General features: G+C 39.5%; 1 protein-coding gene and 2 pseudogenes across 2 annotated transcripts; all 3 read right to left on the bottom strand.

Annotated features, from left to right (window-relative positions):
* Positions 1–514: 514 nt before the first annotated feature.
* LOC147345796 (olfactory receptor 5W2-like) lies at positions 515–4,668 on the bottom strand. Its single transcript, XM_086372495.1, has 2 exons — positions 2,782–4,668; positions 515–1,496 (listed from the first exon to the last, which is right to left on the bottom strand). Exons 1-2 carry the CDS (start codon positions 3,533–3,535, stop codon positions 1,312–1,314), a joined length of 939 nt encoding a protein of 312 aa, XP_086228621.1. The 5' UTR covers positions 3,536–4,668; the 3' UTR covers positions 515–1,311.
* A 9,070-nt stretch (positions 4,669–13,738) lies between these two features.
* LOC147345795 (olfactory receptor 5J3-like) lies at positions 13,739–17,081 on the bottom strand (annotated as a pseudogene). The gene has a single exon (XR_015153627.1). The product of XR_015153627.1 is annotated as an olfactory receptor 5J3-like (transcript).
* A 7,162-nt stretch (positions 17,082–24,243) lies between these two features.
* LOC147345794 (olfactory receptor 5D13-like) lies at positions 24,244–25,188 on the bottom strand (annotated as a pseudogene).
* Positions 25,189–25,469: the final 281 nt, after the last annotated feature.

Below are 25,469 nucleotides of genomic sequence, written 5' to 3'. Positions count from 1 at the left end.
AAGCAAGCCTAAATATCCATTGGAAAGACTGATGCTGAAGCTGCAGCTCCAATATTTCGGCCACCTGATGGAAAGAACTGACTCACTGGAAAAGACCCTGATGTTGAGAAAGATTCAAGGCAGGAAGAGAAGGAGTTGACAGAGGATGAGATGGTTGGAATGGCATCACCGACTCAAGGGACATGACCTTGAGTAATCTCCAGGAGTTGGTGATGGACAGGGAGGCCTGGTGTCCTGCAGTCCATGAGGTTGCAAAGAGTTGGACATGACTAAGCGACTGAACGGAACTGAACTGAACTTAGCTATCTGGGGCCAGCCTACCCTAAGAAAGCCTATTCTGTGCTTTCTCATCCTGAGTTCCCTCAGGGCTCACTGACCAGGAAGCTGTATTATTATGACAGCTTCAGGACTACAACCTCCTTTGTTTACTGATGTGGCAGGCAGCAGTTTTCATTAACAAAGTCCTCAACCAGGGGATGTTTGGTGATAATAAATGAAGCAGAATGAAGAGAAACTGAGCAGATTTTTACATCAAATAATTCTTGTCCCAGATTCTTATTTTTGCCTAAGGCAAAAGATAACAGTGCAGATGGATTTCACCTAAAGTGAACAGACTAGAATGAAATTAAGGAAATGATTATTTTTTTTTTGATAAATTTACAAAGGTTCAATTTTTTAATTAGTTTTTCAGGCTAATTCATTCATCTATTCAATAAATATTTTTGAATTGCATCCTGAGGCTAAGCATTGTACATGGTAGACAACAGTGAACTAGACAGGAAGGACCAAACTTTTATGGAATATTTAGTCTAGAGAGAGAAATTTCTCGTTCATTCTTACTTACAAATTATTTGCTTCTAAATGTTATGATGGAGCTTTATTAGGGTGAAACAAATACATGAAAAGAATATAAGCAAACCTAATTTGACCTGCTAACACTCCCATCCGACTCAGCAAGTTTATTAAGCCTATTATTAAAAATAAATAAATAAATAGGAGCCTTTAGGAAGGTAAGTCAAATTAACAAGGGTCGGGGGTTGCTCTGTGCGTGACATCTCGCTGAGACTTCTCCAAGAAAAGAAAAAAGAGGTGTAAAAAACCCTCTCTGCAAAACAGAAGAGTGACCCTATGACTACTCTTCCTTAGTTTGGAGAGTTTAGTGTAATGACTGTTTCCTAAACTGATTTAGGTGAAAGTGTAAGTAGTGGAAAATATTCAGAAACTGTACTAGTAAGACTACAAGAATCTATGTCAAAGTTCCTGCACTGCTTCTCGTAGAATCTTTAAATACTTTAGGATGAAAGTACTGTATCACCCAGAACATAATTTAGTGCTGGTTGCTTTTTTTAGGGTACCTTTTACATCCTTATTCCTTAAGCTATAGATCAGTGGGTTTAACATGGGGATGACAACTGTGTAAAAGACAGAGGCCGTTTTGTCTGTGTCCATGGAGTAACTGGTGCTGGGTCTGAAATACATGAACAGGAGTTTGCCATGTGTTGGGGGCCAGCGTGAGGCACTCCGCCTGTGGCAAAGGTCATGAGGAAGGAAGCTCGACATACGCAAAAGCGGGATTGAGCCTCAGGACTCCCCCTGGAAATTCTCGAGCATCTACCCCCATAAGCAGAGCCTGCCTACTTTACTACTTTGTGCTCTCACCTACACCTCTGACTTTACGGGGGCTGTCCCCCACCACCTCTTTCAGAGAAGGAGTTATCTTAGAGCTCCAGTTAATAATAATTCCTGGGCATGATAGGAGTGTTTCAACCTACAAACTCCTCTGAAGGTTCTCTAGACTGCCTGACAGGCTTGTCCGGCCACACGTGATTGCTCACAGCCTCCCAACCGTGAGAGGCACGAGATGCTTTAAACCTTCTAAAAACAGATTCCCTAGAAAAGTTAGAAAACCATTAGTATAAGTATAGTGGGCTGATTAGAAATTGTATTGGTGAAGGGTTTTTCATTTGTTGAGCCAATGTTTGTTGCTGAGTCTCCACATCCCCTGCCCTTACACACATTAATGAATATATAGAAGAAATAAGTATTACCTTTGATATTAATCACGTTAGACCTTAGGCTAAGTAAATTCTTTCCTTAATGAAAACCCACTACACCCTCACCCTATAGGAATGTAACTTTATTTGGTTGGCATCTGTTTTGAGAATAATCACCCCTGGAGAAATAAGTGTCCTGGTTGACTGACCACTGTCACAAGGAGAGGGTCATAAACTGTCAGCAGGCCCCCTGGCTAGAAGATGATGTAACACCCCTAAGACCTCTATATACATTTGTATGAAGCACCTGACTTTGATAAAAGTCAGGACTGCTGACCCCACGTGACTTTTGCATAACATCTCAGTGTATAAAAGTAGACCATGGAAAATAAAGAATTGGGATCAGTTTCTCGAAATACTGGTCTCCCCATGTCGCGCTCTCTCTCAAACTCTGGCTGAGTCTCCATCTGGAGCGCAGAACCTGCCATGCTTACTAATTATGCCTGGGCTTCTAAGATCCGACCGGGGAGGCCTCAGTGTCTCCTCTCCTTCGGGAGAACGGAAGGATGCCTGCGGCCTACGTAAGTGGTGCAAACTTCTTATCTTGAAGTTTTATTGGTCTCCCACATAAACCAAGCTACTCAGCCTCTTTTCTCCACTGAATTTTCCTGCTGAGCTATCCTCATTCTATTACTCTTTATATCTCTAATTAATATTTAAATAAATCGCCGACACCGTCCTCGCTTCGAATACCCTGGATCAGCTGGGGCTGGACCCCGGCAGCCATGAAATATAGCCACAGCGGTTAAGTGGGAAGCACATATAGAGAAAGCTTTGCGTCTCCCCTTGGCTGAGTTCATCCTAAGGATGGTTGTTATGATGTAGCTGTAGGAGAGGAGGACAGTGATAATGCTGGTCCCCAAAACACAGCCAGTAAAAGTGAACATCACAATCTCATTGCTGGATGTATCTGAGTAGGAGAGGGCTAATAAGGGTGGGATGTCACAGAAAAAGTGATTGACGATATTGGAATTGCAGAATGACAACTGAAATTTACAACAGGTATGGATTGCTGAGTCAACCAAGCCTACGATGTAGGCAATAACCACAAGCTGGGTACAGATTCCCCTGGACATGGCAATTGTATAAAGAAGTGGATTGCAAATGGCCACATAACGGTCATAAGCCATGACAGCCAACATGAGACATTCCACATCTCCAAAGGCTCCAAAAAAGTACATCTGGATGGCACATACATCATATGGAATCCTTTTTTGCTCGGATAAGAAATCAGCCAGCATCTTGGGAGAGATAGTAGAAGAACAGCAAATGTCACAGAAGGACAGATTGCTCAGGAAGTAATACATGGGTGTGTGCAGTCTGGGGTCCCTCTTGATCAGCAGGACCATCCTGACATTGGCAACTGCAGTTATGCCATAAACCAGCAGGAAGAGCACGAAGAGCCCCTGCTGTACATCTTGTCTACCGGAAAGGCCTAAGAATATGAAGTCAGCAAACACAGTGCAGTTTTCAGCAGTCATCCCTCACACGTGAAAATTCCTAGTTATGAAAAAGGAAATGGAAGTGGAGGGTTAATATCATCTTACTGTCTTAATTGCTAAACTGCTATTTGTTTCTATATTTCAGTAATTAGAAGAAGAGATAAATAATGCTAACATGCCTTGAAGTTAAATTGACCCTTTGGGAAATATTGAAGTTAAATTGACCCTTTGGGAAATATTTCCAACTTGATATAACTGATAAAAAGATAATAATAATGATACATTTGTAAACCACTGTAGTGTTTGCAGCACAAATTCATCTAAGATAAATCAGGCTATTTCCACATCAATTTGTATAGTGTTTATGACCATTTTTGCTACTTCAATCTAATATTAAGGAATTTATGTCCTCATATTAAAGGCAAGATTCTTACAATTAGTTGGTCCAGATAACCCTAGACTTCTGACAAGATCTCTGCTTTGTTTTGTTTCAATGATGTACAGATATTATCATATCCTGTAATAGAGAAATATAGTTAATGAGTGATGTAGATAATGAATATATTGCTTTGCAATTTCTTCATCTTCCATGAGTGTGGAGCAGGGAGAGCTATGGCAAGTTTCTGAACATAACAAGAACTCTTTTTCCCCATTAAACTTTCAGGTCTGTTCAACTTTAGTATATGAGAGATAGACAGTTTGGGAAGACCCACTGGAGCAGAAAGGTGATAGCTTTTGTGTAAGAGGGTGGAAGGGTGCCTATGTATGAAATGTTAGAGTGGAGAGGCAGTCATATTCCAGGGCTGATATTCTCGCCTCTGAGAGTTGCTGCTACATAGGGGGGATGATGAAGAATGTCTGGGACCCAGTTGTAGAGATGCTGATAGCACAGATGACAGAGAGGCAAGAAAGGCAGTGTGGTTTACTGTGTGGATCCTTCTGACCAAGTCTACCCTTCTTAACATGATATATTTAACACAATTTCAGTTTATGTAAGACAGATGATACAAATACTCATATGTTCACAGTCCCAGAATCTCAGAGACAATCATGCATGAACTGTGTCCCCATCCCAGTCTCTAAAAATTTTAATAGTTTCATTCTTTAATTTGATCCATATTTCTCTTGAATATCTCTGAGGCCGGTCATCCTTGATTTGGGAGTCACTTGTCTTAGGGGGGGCTCATTGAATTTTATGTCCCCTTGTTATACTTTGCCCTAACCAACTGTGTGATATACAATGTCATACCTGTCCTCATAAGAAAAGGGCTTCCCAGGTGGCTCAGTGATATAGAATTTGCCTGCCAGTGTAGGAGATGCAGAAGACATGAGTTTGCTCCCTGGATCAGGCAGATACCCTGGAGGAGGAAATGGCAACTCGCTCCAGTACTCTTGCCTGGGAAATCCCATGGACAGAGGAGCCTGGCAGGCTACAGTCCATGGGATCACAAAAGAGTTGGACTATGTATATTTATCTGTGTATATCTGAAGAATTGATACTTTCAAATTGTGGTGCTGGAGAGGGCTCTTGAGAGTCCTTTGGACTGCAATGAGATCAAACCAGTTAATCCTAAAGGAAATCAACCTTAGGATTGAAGGTTGAAGGGTATCAACCTTCAATATTTGCTGGAAGGGCTGAAGCTGAAGCTCCAATATTTTGGCCACCTGATGCAAAGAGCCAACTCATTGGGAAAAAACCCAACTCATTGGAAAAGACCCTGATGCTGGGAAAGATTTAGGAAAAAAGAGAAAGGTGCAGCAGAGGATGAGATGGTTAGATAGCATCACCAACACAATTTGGTGCAAATGAATTTGAGCAAAATCAGGGAGAGAATGAAGGACTGGGAAGCCTGGTGTGCTACAGTCCTCGGGGTTGCAGAGTCAGACATGACTTAGCAACTGAGCAACAATAACAAATATATTGATTTGAAATAAAGATTGGAAAAAGTAAGTAAAATGAAATTTTGTGTATATTTCATATCTTCCTTTGTTTATATAACATGCTTTCTTTCAAAAAAGGATTAAAAACCTAAGGAAATCTCAAATATATATCAGAGAAACACGAAAGATTTCAGTACCTGTCCTAGAATTCCTGACTTGTTTGTTGCATGCAGTTCTATCTGCTGGAGGATTCAGCATTGTCTCCTGCCTGACCTCGATTATATAACCATCTCTGTGTCTGGTCCCTGGGTGGTGAACCCTTGGTCTCTCAGGAATAATTAACAGACATCATAATGTAGTTTATCACCTGGCATTTCATACGAGTAAGTTCATTGTGAATGGAATACAGATACAGTTAAATGATACCAATCACCCAGCATTCTTTATATCCAGTTCACAAATCCCTATACAGGCACTTTATTTTCATTTGGTAAATTACAAAACAAATGCACAACCATTCACCCTTAGATAGTTACGCAGACACACAGGCATCCCATTAAACACATCCACAAAGCAAAGGTTTCGTAAAACAGCAAATATCTGAACATATATATATATATATATATATACTACCTACGGATAACTAGATTTTGTTTTCTACACCACTTGCTTTTAATTTTTAAATAAAAATGATGTTACAATGAATTATGTAATGAATTATACATATACATATATACATATAACACCACTTAGTGTATATTCAATTATTAATACCATAAAACCTGTGACGTGAGAAAGTTAAACATATATAATTTATCATCTTTCTGCATTTTCATATTGTGTGGATCACAGCAAACTGTGGAAAATTCTCAGAGAGACGGGAATACCAGACCGCATTACCTGCCTCCAGGGAAACCTGTATGCATCTCAGCTAGAACCAAACATGGAGCAACAGACTAGCTCAAAATTGGGAAAGGAGTTACCTTAAGGCTATATATTATCACTCTGCTTATTAAACTTATATACAGAGTACATCATGTGAAATGTTGTGCTGGATGAAGCACAAGCTGGAATCAAGATTGCTGGGAGAAATATAAACAACCTCAGATATGCAGATGACACCACTCTTATGGCAGAAAGTGAAGAGGAACTAAAGAGCCTTTTGATGAAGGTGAAAGAGCAAAGGGAAAAGGCTGGTTTACAACTCGACATTCAAAACACTAAGATCATGGCATACAGTCCCATAATTTCATGGCAAATACATGGGGAAACAATGGAAACAGTGACAGACTTTATTTTCTTTGGCTCCAAAATCACTGCAGATGGTGACTGCAGCCATGAAATTAAAAGATGCTTTCTCCTTGGGAGAAAAGATATGACCAACATAGGCAGAATATATATTTTTTTAATTTTTATCTTTACTTATTTTTTAATTTAAATTTATTTATTTTAATTGGAGGCTAATTACTTTACAATATTGTATTGGTTCTGCCACACATCAACATAAATCTGCCACGGTTACACACATGTTCCCCATCCTGAGCCCTCTTCCTACCTCCCTCCCCGTACCATTCCTCTGGGTCATCCCAGTGCACCAGCCCCAAGCATCCTGTATCCTGCATCGAACCTGGACTGGTGATTCATTTCTTATATGATATTATACATGTTTCAATGCCGTTCTCCCAAATCATCCCACCCTTTCCCTCTCCCACAGAGTCCAAAAGACTGTTCTATACATCTATGTCTCTTTTGCTGTCTCGCATACAAGATTATCATTACCATCTTTCTAAATTCCATATATATGTGTTAGTATACTGTATTGGTGTTTTTCTTTCTGGTTTACTTCACTCTGTACAATAGGCTCCAGTTTCATCCACCTCATTAGAACTGACTCAAATGTATTCTTTTTAATGGCTGAGTAATACTCCATTGTGTATATGTACCACAGCTTTCTTATCCATTCATCTGCTGATGGACATCTAGGTTGTTTCCATGTCCTGGCTATTATAAACAGTGCTGCGATGAACATTGGGGTACATGTGTCTCTTTCAGTTCTGGTTTTCTCGGTGTGTATGTCCAGCAGTGGGATTGCTGGGTCATAAGGCAGTTCTATTTCCAGTTTTTTAAGGAATCTCCACATTGTTCTCCATAGTGGCTGTACTAGTTTGCATTCCCACCAACAGTGTAAGAGGGTTCCCTTTTCTCCACACCCTCTCCAGCATTTATTGCTTGTAGACTTTTGGATCACAGCCATTCTGGCAGAATATTAAAAAGCAGAGACATCACTTTGCTGACAAAGGTCAGTATAGACAAAGCTATCGTTTTTCCAATAGTTACATATGGATGTGAGAGTTGGACCTTAAGGAAAGCTGAGTGTCAAAGAATTGATGCTTTTGAACTGTGGTGTTGGAGAAGACTCTTGAGAGTCTTTTGGACAGCAAGGAAATCAACCAGTCCATCCTAAAGGAAATCAGTCCTAAATATTCATTGGAAGGACTAATGCTGAGGCTGAAGCTCCAGCACTTAGGCCACCTGATGGGAAGAAATGACTCATTGAAAATGACCCTGATGCTGGGAAAGATTGAAGGCAGGATGAGAAGGGGATGACAGAGGATGAGATGATTGGATAGCATCACCGATTCAATGGACATGAGTTTGAGCAAACCCCAGGAAATGGTGAAGGACAGGGAAGCCTGGCATGCTGCAGTCCATGGGGTTGCAAAGAGTTGGACATGACTTAGCAACTGCACAACAACAACAGAGTTTATCAAAGTCAGATATTTCTTAAAATAAATTCTATGTGGGAACTTCCCTGGGGGTCCAGTGGTTAAGACTCTGCACTTCCACCACGGAGGGTGAGGGTTCCAGTTGGCGCCCTTGGTGTGGGTTAAGATCCCACATACCACATGGCAGGCCAATAAATAAATAAATAAATAAATAAATAGAATTAAAATCACAAAAATAAATAAATAAATTCTTGTTCTTTAGACACCTATAGGTGATAAATATTCTTCCCAAATGTTCTTTAGACACCTATGGGTGATAAATATTCTTCCCAAATGTACTATAATCATGTATATTACTTCTACAACTTCAGTCTTAATGCAGTTAATTTAATTGTCACAGATGTGTAAATGCAAAATGTGAGCAAACAAGAAAAGATGTGCAAGGCATGTACCAGGTTATGCATTCCAGTAATTCAGTAAGTTTTATATTTCTTCTGAGCTCTAACTTGGAATAAATACAAAACAAATGATTTTCAGTGTTTTGTTTATATCTTCATATTGTTTACTGTTATAGTATTTCCCCTTGCTGTCTACAAAGCTAGAATATCCTTCAGACAAAACTCAATTAAACTAATAATTTTCATAAAAGAGGTTTCTGTTACAATTATTAATGCTTTTCTTTAGTGTATTCTCTTCTTTATGTGATGACCTCAATAAAAATACCAAATGTACTTCTGTGGCAGATATTGACAAGAAAAATCTCAAAAACCCTATGTAATTGCTAAAAGTATTTCAGCATGTATGTATAAGACGATGATATATTTGTGGTCATTAAGAATTTATTTCCATTCTCTTTCTCTGGTGTGTATTTGGAGGAAGTGAAGTCAATCATCGTCACGATAACCTAATTTCTTTCCAGACGTATTTTTCTCAGCTGCTTCTCTTTCTCTAAGAATACCATGTTTCCTCAGGCTACACTCTGTTTAGACAGAACCCCATCTTATCTTCACAAACCTGACTGCCCATCCAGGCCATGAGGACTAGTTCTCCCTCAATCTGTAACATGGATAGAAGTATGCTACTGACAATTGAATAACATAAATTGCTTCCCCAAAGGTTTGGGCATTAATAGGGAATACCTTTTAGAATCATGAGGACATGGAGGCAGAGACTGAAGGTTGAATTTAAAAGGCAAGACTTTAGAGACAAACAATTGAGATCAAAAAATCTGTATCTAAACAAACTTCCTTGATGCCAATGATGTCCCTAAACATAATACTGTATAGGTAACTATCTATTTAAAATTTAAAAACAAAACTTAGATTTAGTAAATATTCATATAGTTTTCTATAAAATATGTCAATTCACACCTCCACTATGACTTTTCAGTGTGAATCATCTGGGTTTTCCACATCTTGTGTTAGCCGCTCAGACATGTCCGACTCTTTTCGATTCTCTGGATTGTAGCCCACCAGGATCCTCTGTCCATGGAATTCTCCAGGCAAGGATACTGGAGTGGGGTGCCATTCCCTTCTCCAGAGCATCTTCCTGACCCAGGGAATGAACCCAGGTCTGTTGCAGGCAGATTCTTTACCATCTCAGTCACCAGGAAAGCCCTTTTACATCTTAAACAGCACTATTGTTGTCTGCCTTTTCAATCCTCGTCCATTCAGTAGAATATCTGATTCCCTGATGACACAAAAAGCTGGAAATCAACTTATATGAATATCCCTTTTAACGAAATATCTCTTAAAGTCAAAATTCTGTATAGGTCAGTTAATTGGGCTTGATTGATGGGATTGGGCCTCCTGTAACCCACTGGACTGGAGATGTAATTTTTTCTATCCATTGCTATATGTGTGTGTGTATACACACACACACACACACACACACACACACACACACACACACATATATATATATATATATATATATATATATATATAGAGAGAGAGAGAGAGAGAGAACTGCATCCCTCTGTTATACTTTTTTACATCATCCCAAATAGAAATTATTGATAGAGGCATATTGACATAGATACAGCACATGGTAGCTGGAATGTTCAATAGTGATTATTGCATTCATAACTCTCTTTTGACCAGTGGAAAATGAGGCCCATGGAGGAAGTGATTTGTTGAAGGTGACAGTTACTGCAAGTTGAGTGTTTATACAGACACAATGCTGTTGAAATTGCTTCTCCAGTTCATACCATATTTCTAGAGAGGTTTTCAAGCTAAGTTAAATTTGCTGCCTCTGAACAAAGAGCCACGTACTTATCAAATCAATGAGAGCTGTTACAATTTTGATTCAACAAACTCTGCTAACTAACTTTCCACCAGTATGAGCTCATGGCTCCTATCATTCTGTATATGACCTAACTACCATCCCTGGTTATGCTTATTTGTGGGGATACCAATTGCAGAGTAGAAGGAAAGAACTGTGAGAAAAGAATTGACCTAAGTTACAATCTCATTACACATGGTTACTGAAGGAGGCCATGCAATGGGAGTCAGAGAAGGTAAATTAAGCCTAAAATTGTTGGGATGATACCTTAATGAGAGGCTGACAAATGACTCAGAGAGGAAATAGGACTGGACAATATAAAGTATTAAACTCAAAGTTGAGGTTGAGTAGTCAGGGAGAGGGTGAACTAGCAAGAGAGAAGAAAACCTTCAGAATTGAAAATGTATGCTGTGTTATAAATTACATCAGAGTTGCATTTATTGCAGTGGAAACTATATTTAACAGTAGTTTTTTCAGAGGAAGGGATAAGTTAGAAGGTTGGAATCAACATAAACACACACAAACAGGTATAAAGTAGATAATCAACAAGATCTTACTCTATAGTATAGGGAACTCAATACTCTGCAATAACCTATATGGGATAATAATCTGAAAAAGAATAGATACACGGATTTGTATTACAAATCACTTTTCTGTATGACTGAAACTAAGACAAAATTGTTAATCAATTCTAACCCAATATAAAATAGAAATTAAAAGTAGAATTTTGCCAATACAGATCACTGTGAAGGTAAGGTGTGAGCAATGCTGGCTTTCTGAGGGGAAGAATGGAATGGTAGCCGAAGGTGATGAGAATCAAGTGTCTTGTCCTAAATATGGAACAGGAAATGTCCTGAGTGCAGGAGTTCGTCACAAAAGATAGACATTGTTTCCTTTGCAGCTAAATGTGCCATTTCAACCATGGCCCTTGGGGCAGGACCAGAGAATTACATAAGAAAAGTACTCTGGGATTTATTAGCCAAATTGCTTCTTGGCAAGGTGCAACCAGGGAATTGCATCATTAGGGTTGTTTCAGGCATTTGGACTGACTTGGGAATGGTGTGTCCAACGTAGATCACTGTGAAGTAACCTCTGCTCAGTTGGGACAATGAGTGAATGCAGGGTCCTGAAAAACCAGTCCTAAGGGCAAAGAACTTCAAACATGACATGATGATGGGATGTGTAGTGAGATCTAAAACCCTGGATGACCTGCCTCTGAAGTGGATAAAGATGGATCCTGAAGACGCCATCATGACCTGGTGCTGTGAATGATGCCATCTCTTTTCAGGGCTCGTCCCTGAGGGAGTTGTGAAGCTTTATATGATTGTGCAACCTTATGTAAAACAGATAGCGAGTGGGAGCCTGCTGTACAGCACAGGGAGCTCAATGTGGTGCCCTGCGGTGACATAGAGGGGTGCGGTGCCAGAGCGGAGGGGCGGGGCGGGGGGATATATGCACACACATAGGTGATTTGTTTAATGCACAGCAGAACTAGCACAACATTGTAAAGCAACTGTACCCCACCTTAAAAAAAATCCGGATTGAATACTCACCTCTCTCACATCTTAATCATTATGTTAAAACTAAAATAAACAGAAACAAATGCAAAAGTCCTGGTTTCCTTATCATATGTAAAGGCATTAATACAGTGTCATTAGGTAAAAAGTTAAAGGAACAAACTAAAGGCTATCTTTTTTTCCTTAAACATACAGTGGGTAGATGGTAAAGAATCCATCTGCAACGAAGGAGACTAGGGTTCAGTCCCTGGTTAGAAAGATCTCCTGAAGAAGGAAATCCAGTATTTTTGCCTGGAGAATTACATGGGCAGAAGAACCTCGTGGGCTATGGGCTCAGCAAAAGTCAGACACTACTGAGTGACTAAGCACCTCAGCACCTTAAATGTAAATGATGGCCAGAGAATCCAATTTTACATAACACAAATAAGCTTATTTTTTATAGGCATGACTATCTTTAATAGGTTTTTAACAAAGTACATTGAATGTGGAAGGGGTTTGGACAATAATTAAGAGGTACTGATATATAAAATATACTGAGAAAAAAAATCCATTATTTGAAGTTATAAAAGAAAATAGGTGGGTCATGGAGAAAGCAAGGGAATTTCCAAAAAAAAATCTGCTTCTGCTTCAATGGCTGTGCTACAGTCTTTGACTGTGTGGATCACAAAAACCTGTGGAAAAATCTTAGAACTGATGGTGTTTTGCCAAAAGTTTTCACTTCCTTCTCAGGTTCAAAGGATTTGTTAACAAAGTAACCCACTTGTTGTATACAAATATATAATGCAGATATTTATTAGACAATTATTTAGCTTATTTTCAAGATACTAACATTAATAGAGCAGAGGATACATCACCAAATTGAGTTTTGACCAACCTCCAGACTTAAACAGTGCTGGGAAGTCCCATGTCACAGACATCTGGAGTCCCAACTGGGAAAAGGTCCCAGGCAGTGCCTCCGCTCTGCTCTGTGGGTGAGACTTCAAAGACTGTCCTGATTTCAACTTATAATCCCAGGACAGACTCAAACAGATACATTCATCAATCTGGAACCAAACTGCAAGCCTGGTTTCAAGATAATACTGTTGGCTTTGCCATGGAAAACTTGGTTCGATGCACGATACTGGATGCTTGGGGCTGGTGCACTGGGACGACCCAGAGGGATGGTATGGGGAGGGAGGAGGGAGGAGGGTTCAGGATGGGGAACACATGTATACCTGTGGCGGATTCATTTCGATATTTGGCAAAAGTAATACAATATTGTAAAGTTTAAAAATAAAATAAAATTTAAAAAATAAATAAAATAAAAATAAAAATTAAAAAAAAAAAGAAAACTTGGAATGTGGTGAAGCCTGGGGCTTGGTTGGCCAGGCTCCTCCAGGGGCTTAACTATCTCAGGATTCCTCCCCCATCTTATCTATGGGGCTGCAAGTCTTGCACTCATAACGGTCACTCCCAGTCAGGGCAGTGCCCAGGTAGGTTAGAAGCAAGGTCCCAGGCCTGCTCTGCTTTGTCTCTGAAGCCTAAACAAGACTATTTATTTACTTTCTTTAACAGATGCGATACCAGATCACTTTACCTGTCTCCTGAGAAAATTGCACGTGAGTCAAGAAGCAACAGTTCAAACCGGACATAGAACAAATGACTGGTTCAAAATTGGGAAAGGGGTATGACAAGGCTGTATATTGTCATCCTGTTTATTTAACTTATATGCAGAATACATCATAAGAAATGCTGGGCTGGATGTATCACAAGCTGGAATCAAAATTGCCAGGAGAAATATCAACAACTTTAGATGTGCAGAGGATATCACTCTGATGGCAGAAAGTGAAGAGGAACTAAAGAGCTTCTTGATGAAGGTAAAAGAGGAGAGTGAGAAAGCTGGCTTACAACTCAACATTCAAAACACTAAGATCATGGCATCTGGTCCCAACGTTTCATGGCATATTTTGTTGTTCATTCACTAAGTCGTGTCTAACTCTTTGCAGCCCCGTAGACTACAGCACACCAGGCTTCCCCATCCTTCATCATCTCCCAGAGTTTTCTCAAACTCATGTCTATTAAGTCGGCAATGCCACCCAGCCATCTCATTCTCTGTTGTACCCTTTTCCTCCTGCTTTCAGTCATTTCCAAATTCAAGGTCTTTCCCAAACATTTGGCTCTTTGGATCAGGTAACCAACATATTGGAGCTTCAGCTTCAGCATCAATCTTTCCAATGAATATTCAGGGTTGATTTCTTTTAGGATTGACTGGTTTGATCTTCTTGCTGTTCAAGGAACTCTCAAGAGTCTTCTCCAGCACCACAGGTCAAAAACATCGATTCTTTGGACCCAGCCTTCTTTATGGTACAATTCTTACCTCTGTACATGACGACTGGAAAAGCCATATTTTGATGACTACTACTAAAATTCTGTTTAGAATAAAGTTCCAGTACATGTCACAGATACACAGAGAGCCAATATCAATTATTGCAAATATAATCAATTCTAAACATTACCTTGTGTTTGTTTCTTATTTTCCTGTATACCAATACTTAAGATGATAACTTTCTCTTTCATTTAAAAGATAGCAATTGGGCTTTTTTTTTTTTTTGAATATTAACTGAGGTAATGGCTCACTGGTAAGGAATAAGCCTAATAATGCAAAGGATGCGGGTTTAATCCCTCAGTCGGGAAGATTCCCTGGAGATGGAAATGGCAACCCACTCCAATATTCTTGCCTGGGAAATCCCATGGACAGAGGAGCCTGGCAGGCAACAATAGAGTCAGACACAACTTTGTGACTAAAAACAATGACAGCAAAAGGCTAATCCTAGCAACACCTCAAGAGGTGGAGTTGTCTTTTCCAGTGACCTTTAAAGAAGACCCAGGTTCTTCATCCCCCAACTTCTAATCATGAGTTTCTGTACATCTGTGAAGAGCACTGTATCTGTTCTCTGCCATATTGGCAATGTAGAACATCCACAGGATGATAACCAGTCTCTGAAGGGTAATAGCAATCTAGTACACATGATTCTAAGATTACTTAGTGATATTATTGGGGCAGAATTATAAGGAATAGACTATTCATGAAGTTCTGTCAATCCCTGTGATCCCTGTCTCTGTTACTCATTCAACTGAGTCTGGAGGCACAAAACAGAGACATATTTCTTTTACACTGAATACACATGTGTGCTAAGTTGCTTCAGCTGTGCTTGACTCTTAACGACCCCATGGACTAAAACCCACCAGGCTTGACTGTCCATGGGATTCTCCAGGCAAGAATACTAGCATGGGTTGCCATGCCCTCCTCCAGGGAATCTTCCCCATTAAGGGATCAAGCCTACATCTCATTTCCCCTGCATTGGCAGGTAGGTTCTGTACCATCTGGAAGGCACAGTAAATGTACTAGAATACAGTGAAATAAAGGGAGGGGTTCTTGCTAGTGTATTTGGTAAATTTACAAGGACTCCTTTGCTTAATAATGCAAGGGGTCCTCATTCATTTATTCAATAAGTGTTTTTGAATGGCATTCTGAAGCCCAGCAATATAAATATCAAAATAGATAATGGGTGAACAAGAAAGGAAAGGAACTTGCATCTATTGAGGTTTTAATTACAACACATGGTTTTATGTTTATTCTTATTTATTTATGAATTTATTTTGTATATGAAAGTATTTATTCACTGCCTCTACAATTTTACATGCTATCATGATACAGTTATAGAGTGATACAAGTACTTAAAAAGTGTGCAAAAAAACTATTTGACTCACTAATATTTTCTTATTGCTGAGCAACTTTATTAAACATATTGTTTAAAAAATGTACTGGAATCATAGGATGGTAAGTTGAATTGACATAGGTGGAGGGATAGCTTGGTGAATGCTATCTCACAGGAGGCTTACCCAAGGAAAGAGGTATAAAAAAGACCCTGTCTTCAAAACAGCATATTGCTCCCCTTTCTTAGTCTGGAGACAAATTAAGATGACCAATGACTACTTTCAACACTCAATTTAGGCACAAAGGTGACTAATGGGTAATATCCAGAAGACTGTAATGATGAGACTACAAGAATCTATCAGCACCTGAACTTCAGCTCTCAAAATCTTTACATATGTAGTTTTGGTTGAAAACACTGTATCACTCAGAACACAGTTTAGTACTGATTACTTTTTTAATGGCAACTTTCACATCCTTATTCCTTAAGCTATAGATCAGTGGGTTTAACATGGGGATGACAACTGTGTAGAAGGCAGAGGTTATTTTGTCTGTGTCCATGGAGTAACTTGAGCTGGGTCTGAAATGCATGAACAGGAGTGTGCCATGAAATATAGCCACAGTCGTTAAATGGAAGGCACATGTAGAGAAAGCTTTGCGTCTCCCCTCGGAGGAGTTCATCCTAAGGATGGTTGCTTTGATGTAGCTGTAGGAGAGGAGGACAGTGATAATGCTGGTCCCTACAACACAACTACTGGATATGAGCAGCATTATCTCATTGATGGATGCATCTGAGGAGGAGAGGGCTAGCAAGGCCAGGAAGTCACAGAAAAAGTGATTGATGACATTAGAACTGCAAAATGATAATCAAAATGTAGAACAGGTGTGAATTGCTGAATCTACCAAAGCTTCCACGCAGACAACAGATATTAGCTGGGTACAGAGTCTTCTGGACATGGAAACTGTATAAAGAAGTGGATTGCAAATGGCTACATAATGGTCATAAGCCATGACAGCCAACATGAGACTTTCCATATCTGCAAAGGTCCCCCAGAAATACATCTGCATAGCACACAAGTCAAATGGAATCCTCTTATGCTTAGATAGGAAATCAGCCAGCATCTTGGGAGAGACAGCAGAGGAGTAGCAGACATCACAGGAGGAAAGATTGCTCAGGAAATGATACATGGGTGTGTGCAGTCTTGGGTCCACCTTGATCAGCAGGATCATCCCGACACTGGCAACCACAGTTACACCATAAACCAGTAGGAAGAGCATGAAGAGCCCCTGCTGCACGTGCCTTCTGTCTGAAAGTCCTAGGAATGTGAAGTTAGTAGCCACACTGCAGTTCTCAGCAGTCATCACTCAGATCTGTTGGGAAATTCCTAGTTGTGAAAGAAGAAATGGAAATGGAGGGTAAATATGTCAACTTACTATCATTATAGTTAAACCCCTGGTCCTTTTGTAGATGTAAGTAATCAAGAAAAGAGACAGACCTTCCTAGGACTGCATGAGGCCAACAGACTCAGAAATATTCTCCAATTTTGTTTAAATGAAAAAAAAATTGACAACAATACATTTGCAAAGCACTGTATAGTTTTGCAGTGCCCTTTCATCCGAACTAAATCAGACTGTTTCCAATCCAACTTGTGTAGTATTTATGACCACGTTTGTGGCTTTCCTGATGGCTGAGATGGTAAAGAATTTGCCTGCAATGCAGGATACCTGGGTTTGATCCCTGGGTCGGGAAGATACCCTGGAGAAAGGAATGGCTCTCCACTCCAATATTCTTGCCTGGAGAACTCCATGAACAGAGGATCCTGGTGGGCTCTACAGTCCATGGGGTCGCAGAGTCAGGCACAACTGAGTGACTAACACTTTGCTACTTCTGTCTGATACTAACAAAATGATGTGCTCTGAGTGAAGCAAGGATCTGATAATTGGGTGGTTCACATAACTTGTCTTTTGGCAGGATTGCTGGGGTTTTTGGTTTGTTTTGTTTTTCAAAGATGTAGAAATGTTGTTATACCCTGTGTTAGAGAAGAGTAGTAAGTAAGAAGCACAGGTGATGAATATATTGTTTTCTTATTCCCCCTGTGGAGAGGGCAGAACTATAGCCAGTTCTGAATATAAGAAGTCCTCAGTTCAGCTCAGTTCTGTCGCTCAGTTGTGTCTGACTCTTTTCGACCTTATGAATCGCAGCACGCCAGGCCTCCCTGTCCATCAAAAACTCCCGGAGTTCACTCAGACTCAAGTCCATCAAGCCAGTGATGCCATCCAGCCATCTCATCTTCTGGCGTCCCCTTCTCCTCTTGCCCTCAATCCCTCCCAGCATCAGAGTCTTTTCCAGTGAGTCAGCTCTTTGCATGAGGTGGCCAAAGTACTGGAGTTTCAGCTTCAACATCATTCCCTCCAAAGAAATCCCAGGGCTGATCTCCTTCAGAATGGACTGGTTGGATCTCCTTGCAGTCCAAGGGACTCTCAAGAGTCTTCTCCAACACCACAGTTCAAAAGCATCAATTCTTTGGCATTCAGCCTTCTTCACAGTCCAACTCTCACATCCATACATGACCACAGGAAAAACCATAGCCTTGACTAGATGGACCTTTGTTGGCAAAGTAATGTCTCTGCTTTTGAATATGCTACCCAGGTTGGTCATAACTTTCCTTCCAAGGAGTAAGCGTCTTTTAATTTCATGGCTGCAATTACTATCTGCAGTGATTTTGGAGCCCCCAAAAATAAAGTCAGCCACTGTTTCCACTGTTTCCCGATCTATTTCCCATGAAGTGATGGGACCAGATGCTATGATCTTTGTTTTCTGAATGTTGAGCTTTAAGCCAACTTTTTCACTCTCCACTTTCACTTTCATCAAGAGGCTTTTGATGCCTCTTTCTGCCATAAGGGTGATGTCAACTGCATATCTGAGGTTATTGATATTTCTCCCGGCAATCTTGATTCCAGCTTGTGTTTCTTCCAGTCCAGCATTTCTCATGATATACTCTGCATATAAGTTAAATAAGCAGGGTGACAGTATACAGCCTTGACGTACTCCTTTTCCTATTTGGAACCAGTCTGTTGTTCCATGTCCAGTTCTAACTGTTGCTTCCCGACCTGCATACAGGTTTCTCAAGAGGCAGATAAGGTGGTCTGGTATTCCCATCTCTTTCAGAATTTTCCACAGTTTATTGTGATCCACACAGTCAAAGGCTTTGGCATAGTCAATAAAGCAGAAATAGATGGATTTCTGGAACTCTCTTGCCTTTTCCATGATCCAGAGGATGTTGGCAATTTGATCTCTGGTTCCTTTGCCTTTTCTAAAACCAGCTTGAACATCAGGAAGTTCACGGTTCATGTATTGCTGAAGCCTGGCTTGGAGAATTTCGAGCATTACTTTACTAGCATGTGAGATGAGTGCAATTGTGTGGTAGTTTGAGCATTCTTTGGCATTGCCTTTCTTTGGGATTGGAATGAAAACTGACCTTTTCCAGTCCTGTGTCCACTGCTGAGTTTTCCAAATTTGCTGGCATATTGAGTGCAGCACTTTCACAGCATCATCTTTCAGGATTTGAAACAGCTCAATTGGAACTCCATCACCTCCATTACCTTTGTTCGTAGTGATGCTTTCTAAGGCCCACTGGACTTCACATTCCAGGATGTCTGGCTCTAGGTAAGTGATCACACCATTGTGATTATCTGGGTTGTGAAGATCTTTTTTGTACAGTTCTTCTGTGTATTCTTGCCACCTCTTCTTAATATCTGCTGCTTCTGTTAGGTCCATACAATTTCTGTCCTTTATCGAGCCCATCTTTTCATGAAATGTTCCCTTGGTATCTCTAATTTTCTTGAAGAGATCTCTAGTCTTTCCCATTCTGTTGTTTTCCTCTATTTTTTGCATTGATCATTGGGGAAGGCTTTCCTATCTCTTCTTGCCATTCTTTGGAACTCTGCATTCAGATGCTTATATTTTTCCTTTTCTCCTTTGCTTTTTGCTTCTCTTCTTTTCACAGCTATTTGTAAGGCCTCCCCAGACAGCCGTTTTGCTTTTTTGCATTTCTTTTCCATGGGGATGGTCTTGATCCCTATCTCCTGTCCAATGTCACGAACCTCATTCCATAGTTCATCAGGCACTCTATCTATCAGATCTCGGCCCTTAAATCTATTTCTCACTTCCACTGTATAATCACATGGGATTTGATTTAGGTCATACTTGAATGGTCTAGTGGTTTTTCCTACTTTCTTCAATTTAAGTCTGCATTTGGCAACAAGGAATTCATGATCTGAGCCACAGTCAGCTCCTGGTCTTGTTTTTGCTGACTGTATAGAGCTTCTTCATCTACGGCTGCAAAGAATATAATCAATCTGATTTTGGTGTTGACCATCTGGTGATATCCATGTGTAGAGTCTTCTCTTGTGTTGTTGGAAGAGGGTGTTTGCTATGACCAGTGCATTCTCTTGGCAAAACTCTATTAGCCTTTGCCTTGCTTCATTCTGTATTCCAAGGCCAGATTTGCCTGTTACTCCAGGTGTTTCTTGACTTCCTACTTTTGTATTCCAGTCCCCTATAATGAAAAGGACATCTCTTTTGGGTATTAGTTCTAAAAGGTCTTGTAGGTCTTCATAGAACCTTTCAACTTCAGCTTCTTCAGCATTACTGGTTGGGGCATAGACTTGGATTACTGTGATATTGAATGGTTTGCCTTGGAAACGAACAGAGATCATTCTGTCGTTTTTGAGATTGCATCCAAGTACTGCATTTCAGACTCTTTTGTTGACCATGATGGCTACTCCATTTCTTCTGACGGATTCCTGCCCACAGTAGTAGATATAATGGTCATCTGAGTTAAATTCACCCATTCCAGTTGATTTTAGTTCGCTGATTCCTAGAATGTCGACATTTACTCTTGCCATTCTCCTGTTTGACCACTTCCAATTTGCCTTGATTCATGGACCTAACATTCCAGGTTCCTATGCAATATTGCGTTTTATAGCATCAGATCTTGCTTCTATCACCAGTCACATCCACAGCTGGGTATTGTTTTTGCTTTGGCTCCTTCCCTTCATTCTTTCTGGAGTTATTTCTCCACTGATCTCCAGTAGCATATTGGGCAACTACTGACCTGGGGAGTTCCTCTTTCAGTATCCTATCATTTTGCCTTTTCATACTGCTTATATCAATGCAATTAAATAATATAATCTCTTTAAAATGGTAAATGCATCTTGGAAACATTTTTAAGTCTCTAAAACCTCTGTTGTCAATCAATCCACTGGTTTCACTACATTGAAATATCACACAGTTCAATCCACTGACTTGCCTGGTGGCTCAGCAGTTAAAAAAACATGTTGCCTGGAATGCAGGAAATATAGGTTCTGTCCCTGGGGTTGGGGAGAAACCCCAGGGAAGGAAATGGCTGCTCCCTCCAGTATTCTTGCCTGGGAAATACATTGGACAGAGGAGCCTGGTGGGCTGCTAACCATGTATTTGCAAAAGATTTGGACATAACTTAGTGACTAAACAACAACAAATGCTTTCCCTAGGCTCCTGACAACCTGACTAGCCCTTGCTAGACTCTACCAGGAAGCCATAACATAGCAGAGGCTGTTTCCCACCAGGCACAGAATCATTGTACATCCCGTGATCTTGAAACAAAATCCCACAAGTCATCATGGCTATTCTTTCACTGAGATAGGTTTGAGTTCCACAATGCATCTTCCCCCCATTGCTGACACTTCTGTACCCTGGACTAACTTTGGAGCTGATATCTACACTCTAGTCACCCAGAGTTAGCAACCTTGTTGAATATTAGTTTTCCATGCTGTACAACAAATTGCCACCAACTTAGAGACTTAAACTGCTATCACAGTTTCTGTAGCATAATAGTCTGGGAAGTGTTTGCATAACTTTATAAGATACTGCTAAACTATTTTCAAAGTTATGTAACCTTGTATTCTTATTTGAAATGCAGAAGCATTCAACTTGTTCCACATTTTCACCAAGATTTGAAACTCTTACTCATTTTAGCTATTCTAAATAGGGTACAGTAGTTTCTCCTTGTGGTTTAAGTTTTAATTTTAATAAGAATGTCATTGATGACTAATGATGCTTAGTATTTTTTCATGTGTTTATAGATGGTTTGTGTGTTTTGTTTTGTCAAATGTGTGCTCAGATAGTTCATCAAACCTTTAAGTATTTTTTTTTCTTGTTTTGACTATAAAGACTTCTCTGTATGTTTTATATAGAAATAATTTATTAAATATAAGTTTGCAAATATTTACTCACAATCTATAGCTTATATTTTTATTTTATTAATGGTGTCATTTATGCTTAAGAAACTTTTACCAATTATTTTTAATGGTAATGAAGTTCCTTTTATTGTTTTTTAAAGACCCATCATTTTTACGTTCATTCAAAAATTTCTCCCAAGTTTTGAAAGATATTTTGTTTTATGCTAAATTTTTTAGTTTTAGTTTTTATGTCTACATCTATGATTCATTCATCTATGACTTCTTGGAAGTCAAGTTATGACAAACCTAGACAGTGTATTAAAAAGTACAGACATAACTTTGCTGACAAAGGTCTGTATAGTCAAAGCTATGTTTTTTTCAGTAGTCACGTTCACTTGTGAGGGTTGGGCCATAAAGAAGGCTGAGTGATGAAAAATTGTTACTTTTGAATTGTGGTGCTAGAGAAGACCCTTGAGAATCCCTTAGACAGCAAGGGGATCAAACCAGTCAATCCCAAAAGAGATCAACCATGAATAGTAGTTGGAGGGACTGATGCTGAAGCCGAAGGTCCAATACTTTGGCCATCACATGAGAAGAGCCAACTCATTGGAAAAGACTCTGATGTTGGGAAAGGTTGAGGACAGGCGAAGGGGTCAACAGAGGATGAGATGGTTGAATAGCATCACTGACTCAATGGACATGAGTTTGAGCAAACTCTGGGAGATGGTGAAGGCTAGAGAAGCCTGATGAGCTGCAATCCATGGGGTGGCAAAGAGTCAGACATGACTTAGTGACTGAACAACAGCAATGATTAATTTCATTTCATTCATGTTAATAGTTGTGTATGCTATGAAGTAAAAATAAGAGCTTATTCTTCCGTGTGGATACTCAATTATCTCAGCCTTGTTTATTGAAAATTATCATTTCTCTATTGAATTATAATAGCAGGTATTTTTGAAATTTAAATGACCAGAGACACTTGAGTCCATTTTGGTACCCTATTTGTCTAATATCCTATTACCTTGATTACTGGAAAAGCTTTTGTAGTAAAATACAGATATGAACATGGGGAAAGTAGAGTGATACTTTAATTTTGTTTGTTGGTCAGCAGGCTATACATTTCATGAATAGAAATTGACTTCCACCATTTATTATGCAATGATTAGCAAATGATTCATTATAAACTACAATATGCTGAAACATTTGCTTAAGCCAGCTCTGGAGTATGATTCCTAGTTTAGGGACTTATGTTTGACTTGCACATATCTCATGAGCTGAGAATCAGTTTTTCTTTGGAAGGCAAAGTTGCTCAGTCGTGTCCAATTCTTTGAGACCCCTTTGGAATTCTCCAGGCCAGAATATTGGAGTGGGTAGTTTTTCCCATCTCCAGGGGATCTTTCCAGCCCAGGAATCAACCTAGGTCTCCAGCATTGCAGGTGGGTTCTTCACCAGCTGAGCTGCAAGGGAAGCCCTTTCTTTGGAAACACACACGTGAAATTATACTCTTTATGGTAAAGAATTCGTAAAGCAATTGTACTCCAATAATAAAATAAAATAAATTTATTAATAACAGTCACTGAAAAGCTTTGTTTAACAATTACTCTTACTATTGTTGACATTTTTGTTATCAATAGCAAAACATATGAAGTAAAGTTGCTTTTCATGGGCTGTGAACTCTAACTGATAGTACCTGATTGTTTTCATAAAGTATGAGTTTGAACCCTAAACAAATAATAAAGAAATGGGGTTACCAAGGGCCAAGGGGGGAACAAAACCTAATACATTTCATCAAGCTCTCTTCTCCTGCTGACTCCAGGTGTCTTCTTTTCTAGATTGCTGTCATGCATGCCTAAACACTGTAGTCTAAGACAACATTTGGTCATTGTATGATTAGTATAATTGTGTTGTTGGTTGGTTACTCATATTTTATTGCTATTGTGTGTTCAGTTGATTAGCTCTTGGAGTCCACGTTGACCTCCTGTCTTTAATTTTCCCAGACTTGTGTTTTGAAAAGGGAGTCATAAATAGTTTTATGCCTTCTTTTCATGAAACTTGAACTTTCTCCTTAGTCATCTTTCTTATGATGTTCGTACCAACTGGCTAAGGCAGAAAAAAATAGCTTATTTCACCCTATACCCATAAACGATTAAGAAATTTGAATTCACTCAAAAACAATTTGCAAATATTACCAAAAAACTCAATTTTTTTTTGTTTTGGCTTACATGTGGTTTACAGCTATTTTACTAAACATTGATATATGTAACAATCAATAATCAACTATCAATAAAAAGTCCTGCCATAGATATATTAACTAAAAGCTTATTTATTAAAAGATTTGAATCATCAAATGCACTACAAAAATGGAACAATCTGTAGCACAGTAAATCAGCTTTTTTCAGAAATAGAATAATGAATCTAAGAATATTAGGTGGTGTGACAAAGTGATTTTGTGAAAATTAATCTTATGAATGTATTTTTTACTTCTTTGTTCCTCAAGCTGTAGATCAAGGGGTTCAGCATAGGAATCACTACTGTGTAAAACACAGAAGTCACTTTGACTGTGAGCCAAGAAGTTTTCGGATTAGGGATGCAGTAAAGGAAAAGGATGGTTCCATGGAAGATGCTCATGGCTGTCAGGTGGGAAGCACAGGTGGAGAAGGTTTTCCAGTGCCCACTTGCAGAAGGCATCCTCATAACAGTGATAAAAATGAGTATATAGGACATCAGAATAATCACCAGGCTGGTTGCCTCATTGAAAATGGCAATAGAACATAACATCTGACTGATACAGGGATCTGAGCAAGAGACAGAAATAATTACAGAGTGGTTACAGATAAAATTATTTATGGTGCTAGACTTGCAATAGGATAATGCAGGAAGAAAATATGTGTGTCATGGAGCACACTACACCCCATGAGTAAGAGCCAGCCACCAAGAGAGCACAATGCTATGGAGACATCGCAGTGGCATAGAGCAAGGGGTTGCAGACTGCCACAAAGCAGTCATAGGTAATTGCTGCTAACATGAACGTTTCTGCTACACCAAATAGGCAAGTGAAACAAAATTGTGCAATGCAACCAGAGAAAGAAATGGTTCTGTCCTCCACAATCAATTCTCCAACAGTTTGTGTGTAACTACAGTAGAAAAACAGAAATTGACAAAGGACAAGTGACTAAGGAAAAAGTACATGATCGTGTGGAGTTTTGAATTGATCTTGATGATTATGATCATGCCTAAATTCCCTACCACAGTGACCATGTAGATAGACAAGAAAACAAGGAAAAATGGGACCTGGAGTTCTGGATATTCTGAAAAACCCAGGAGAATAAACATGGCTATGATACTCTGATTTCCTTCTGATAGCAGCATGATTCCTGTTGAACAAAGGACCAAACATTATTCCTGAAAAATAGAAATGAATAGAAAAGAGAAACAGAGCAGGCAGAAGCTTCGTATGTCTCTGGGGAGCTGGTATATATTCTCCAGGTATGGTCCTCAAACCAGCAGCAGCAGGGACACCTAAGAATATGTTAGGGATGCAAATTCTCAAGCCCAATCTCCAACTTCCTGAATCAAAAACTCTGGAATGGAGCCCACAATTTGTGATTTATCCAGCCCTCCAGGTGATTTCTGATGCATGATAAATTATG

The sequence above is a fragment of the Bos grunniens genome, chromosome 24 (genome assembly GCF_055505025.1).
Source record: "Bos grunniens cultivar Pamir isolate PY7600 chromosome 24, Bosgru_T2T1.0, whole genome shotgun sequence".
Lineage (NCBI taxonomy): Eukaryota > Metazoa > Chordata > Mammalia > Artiodactyla > Bovidae > Bos > Bos grunniens.
The sequence above is the reverse complement of the archived record's forward strand: the minus strand, read 5'-3'. Positions and strand labels throughout refer to the sequence as shown.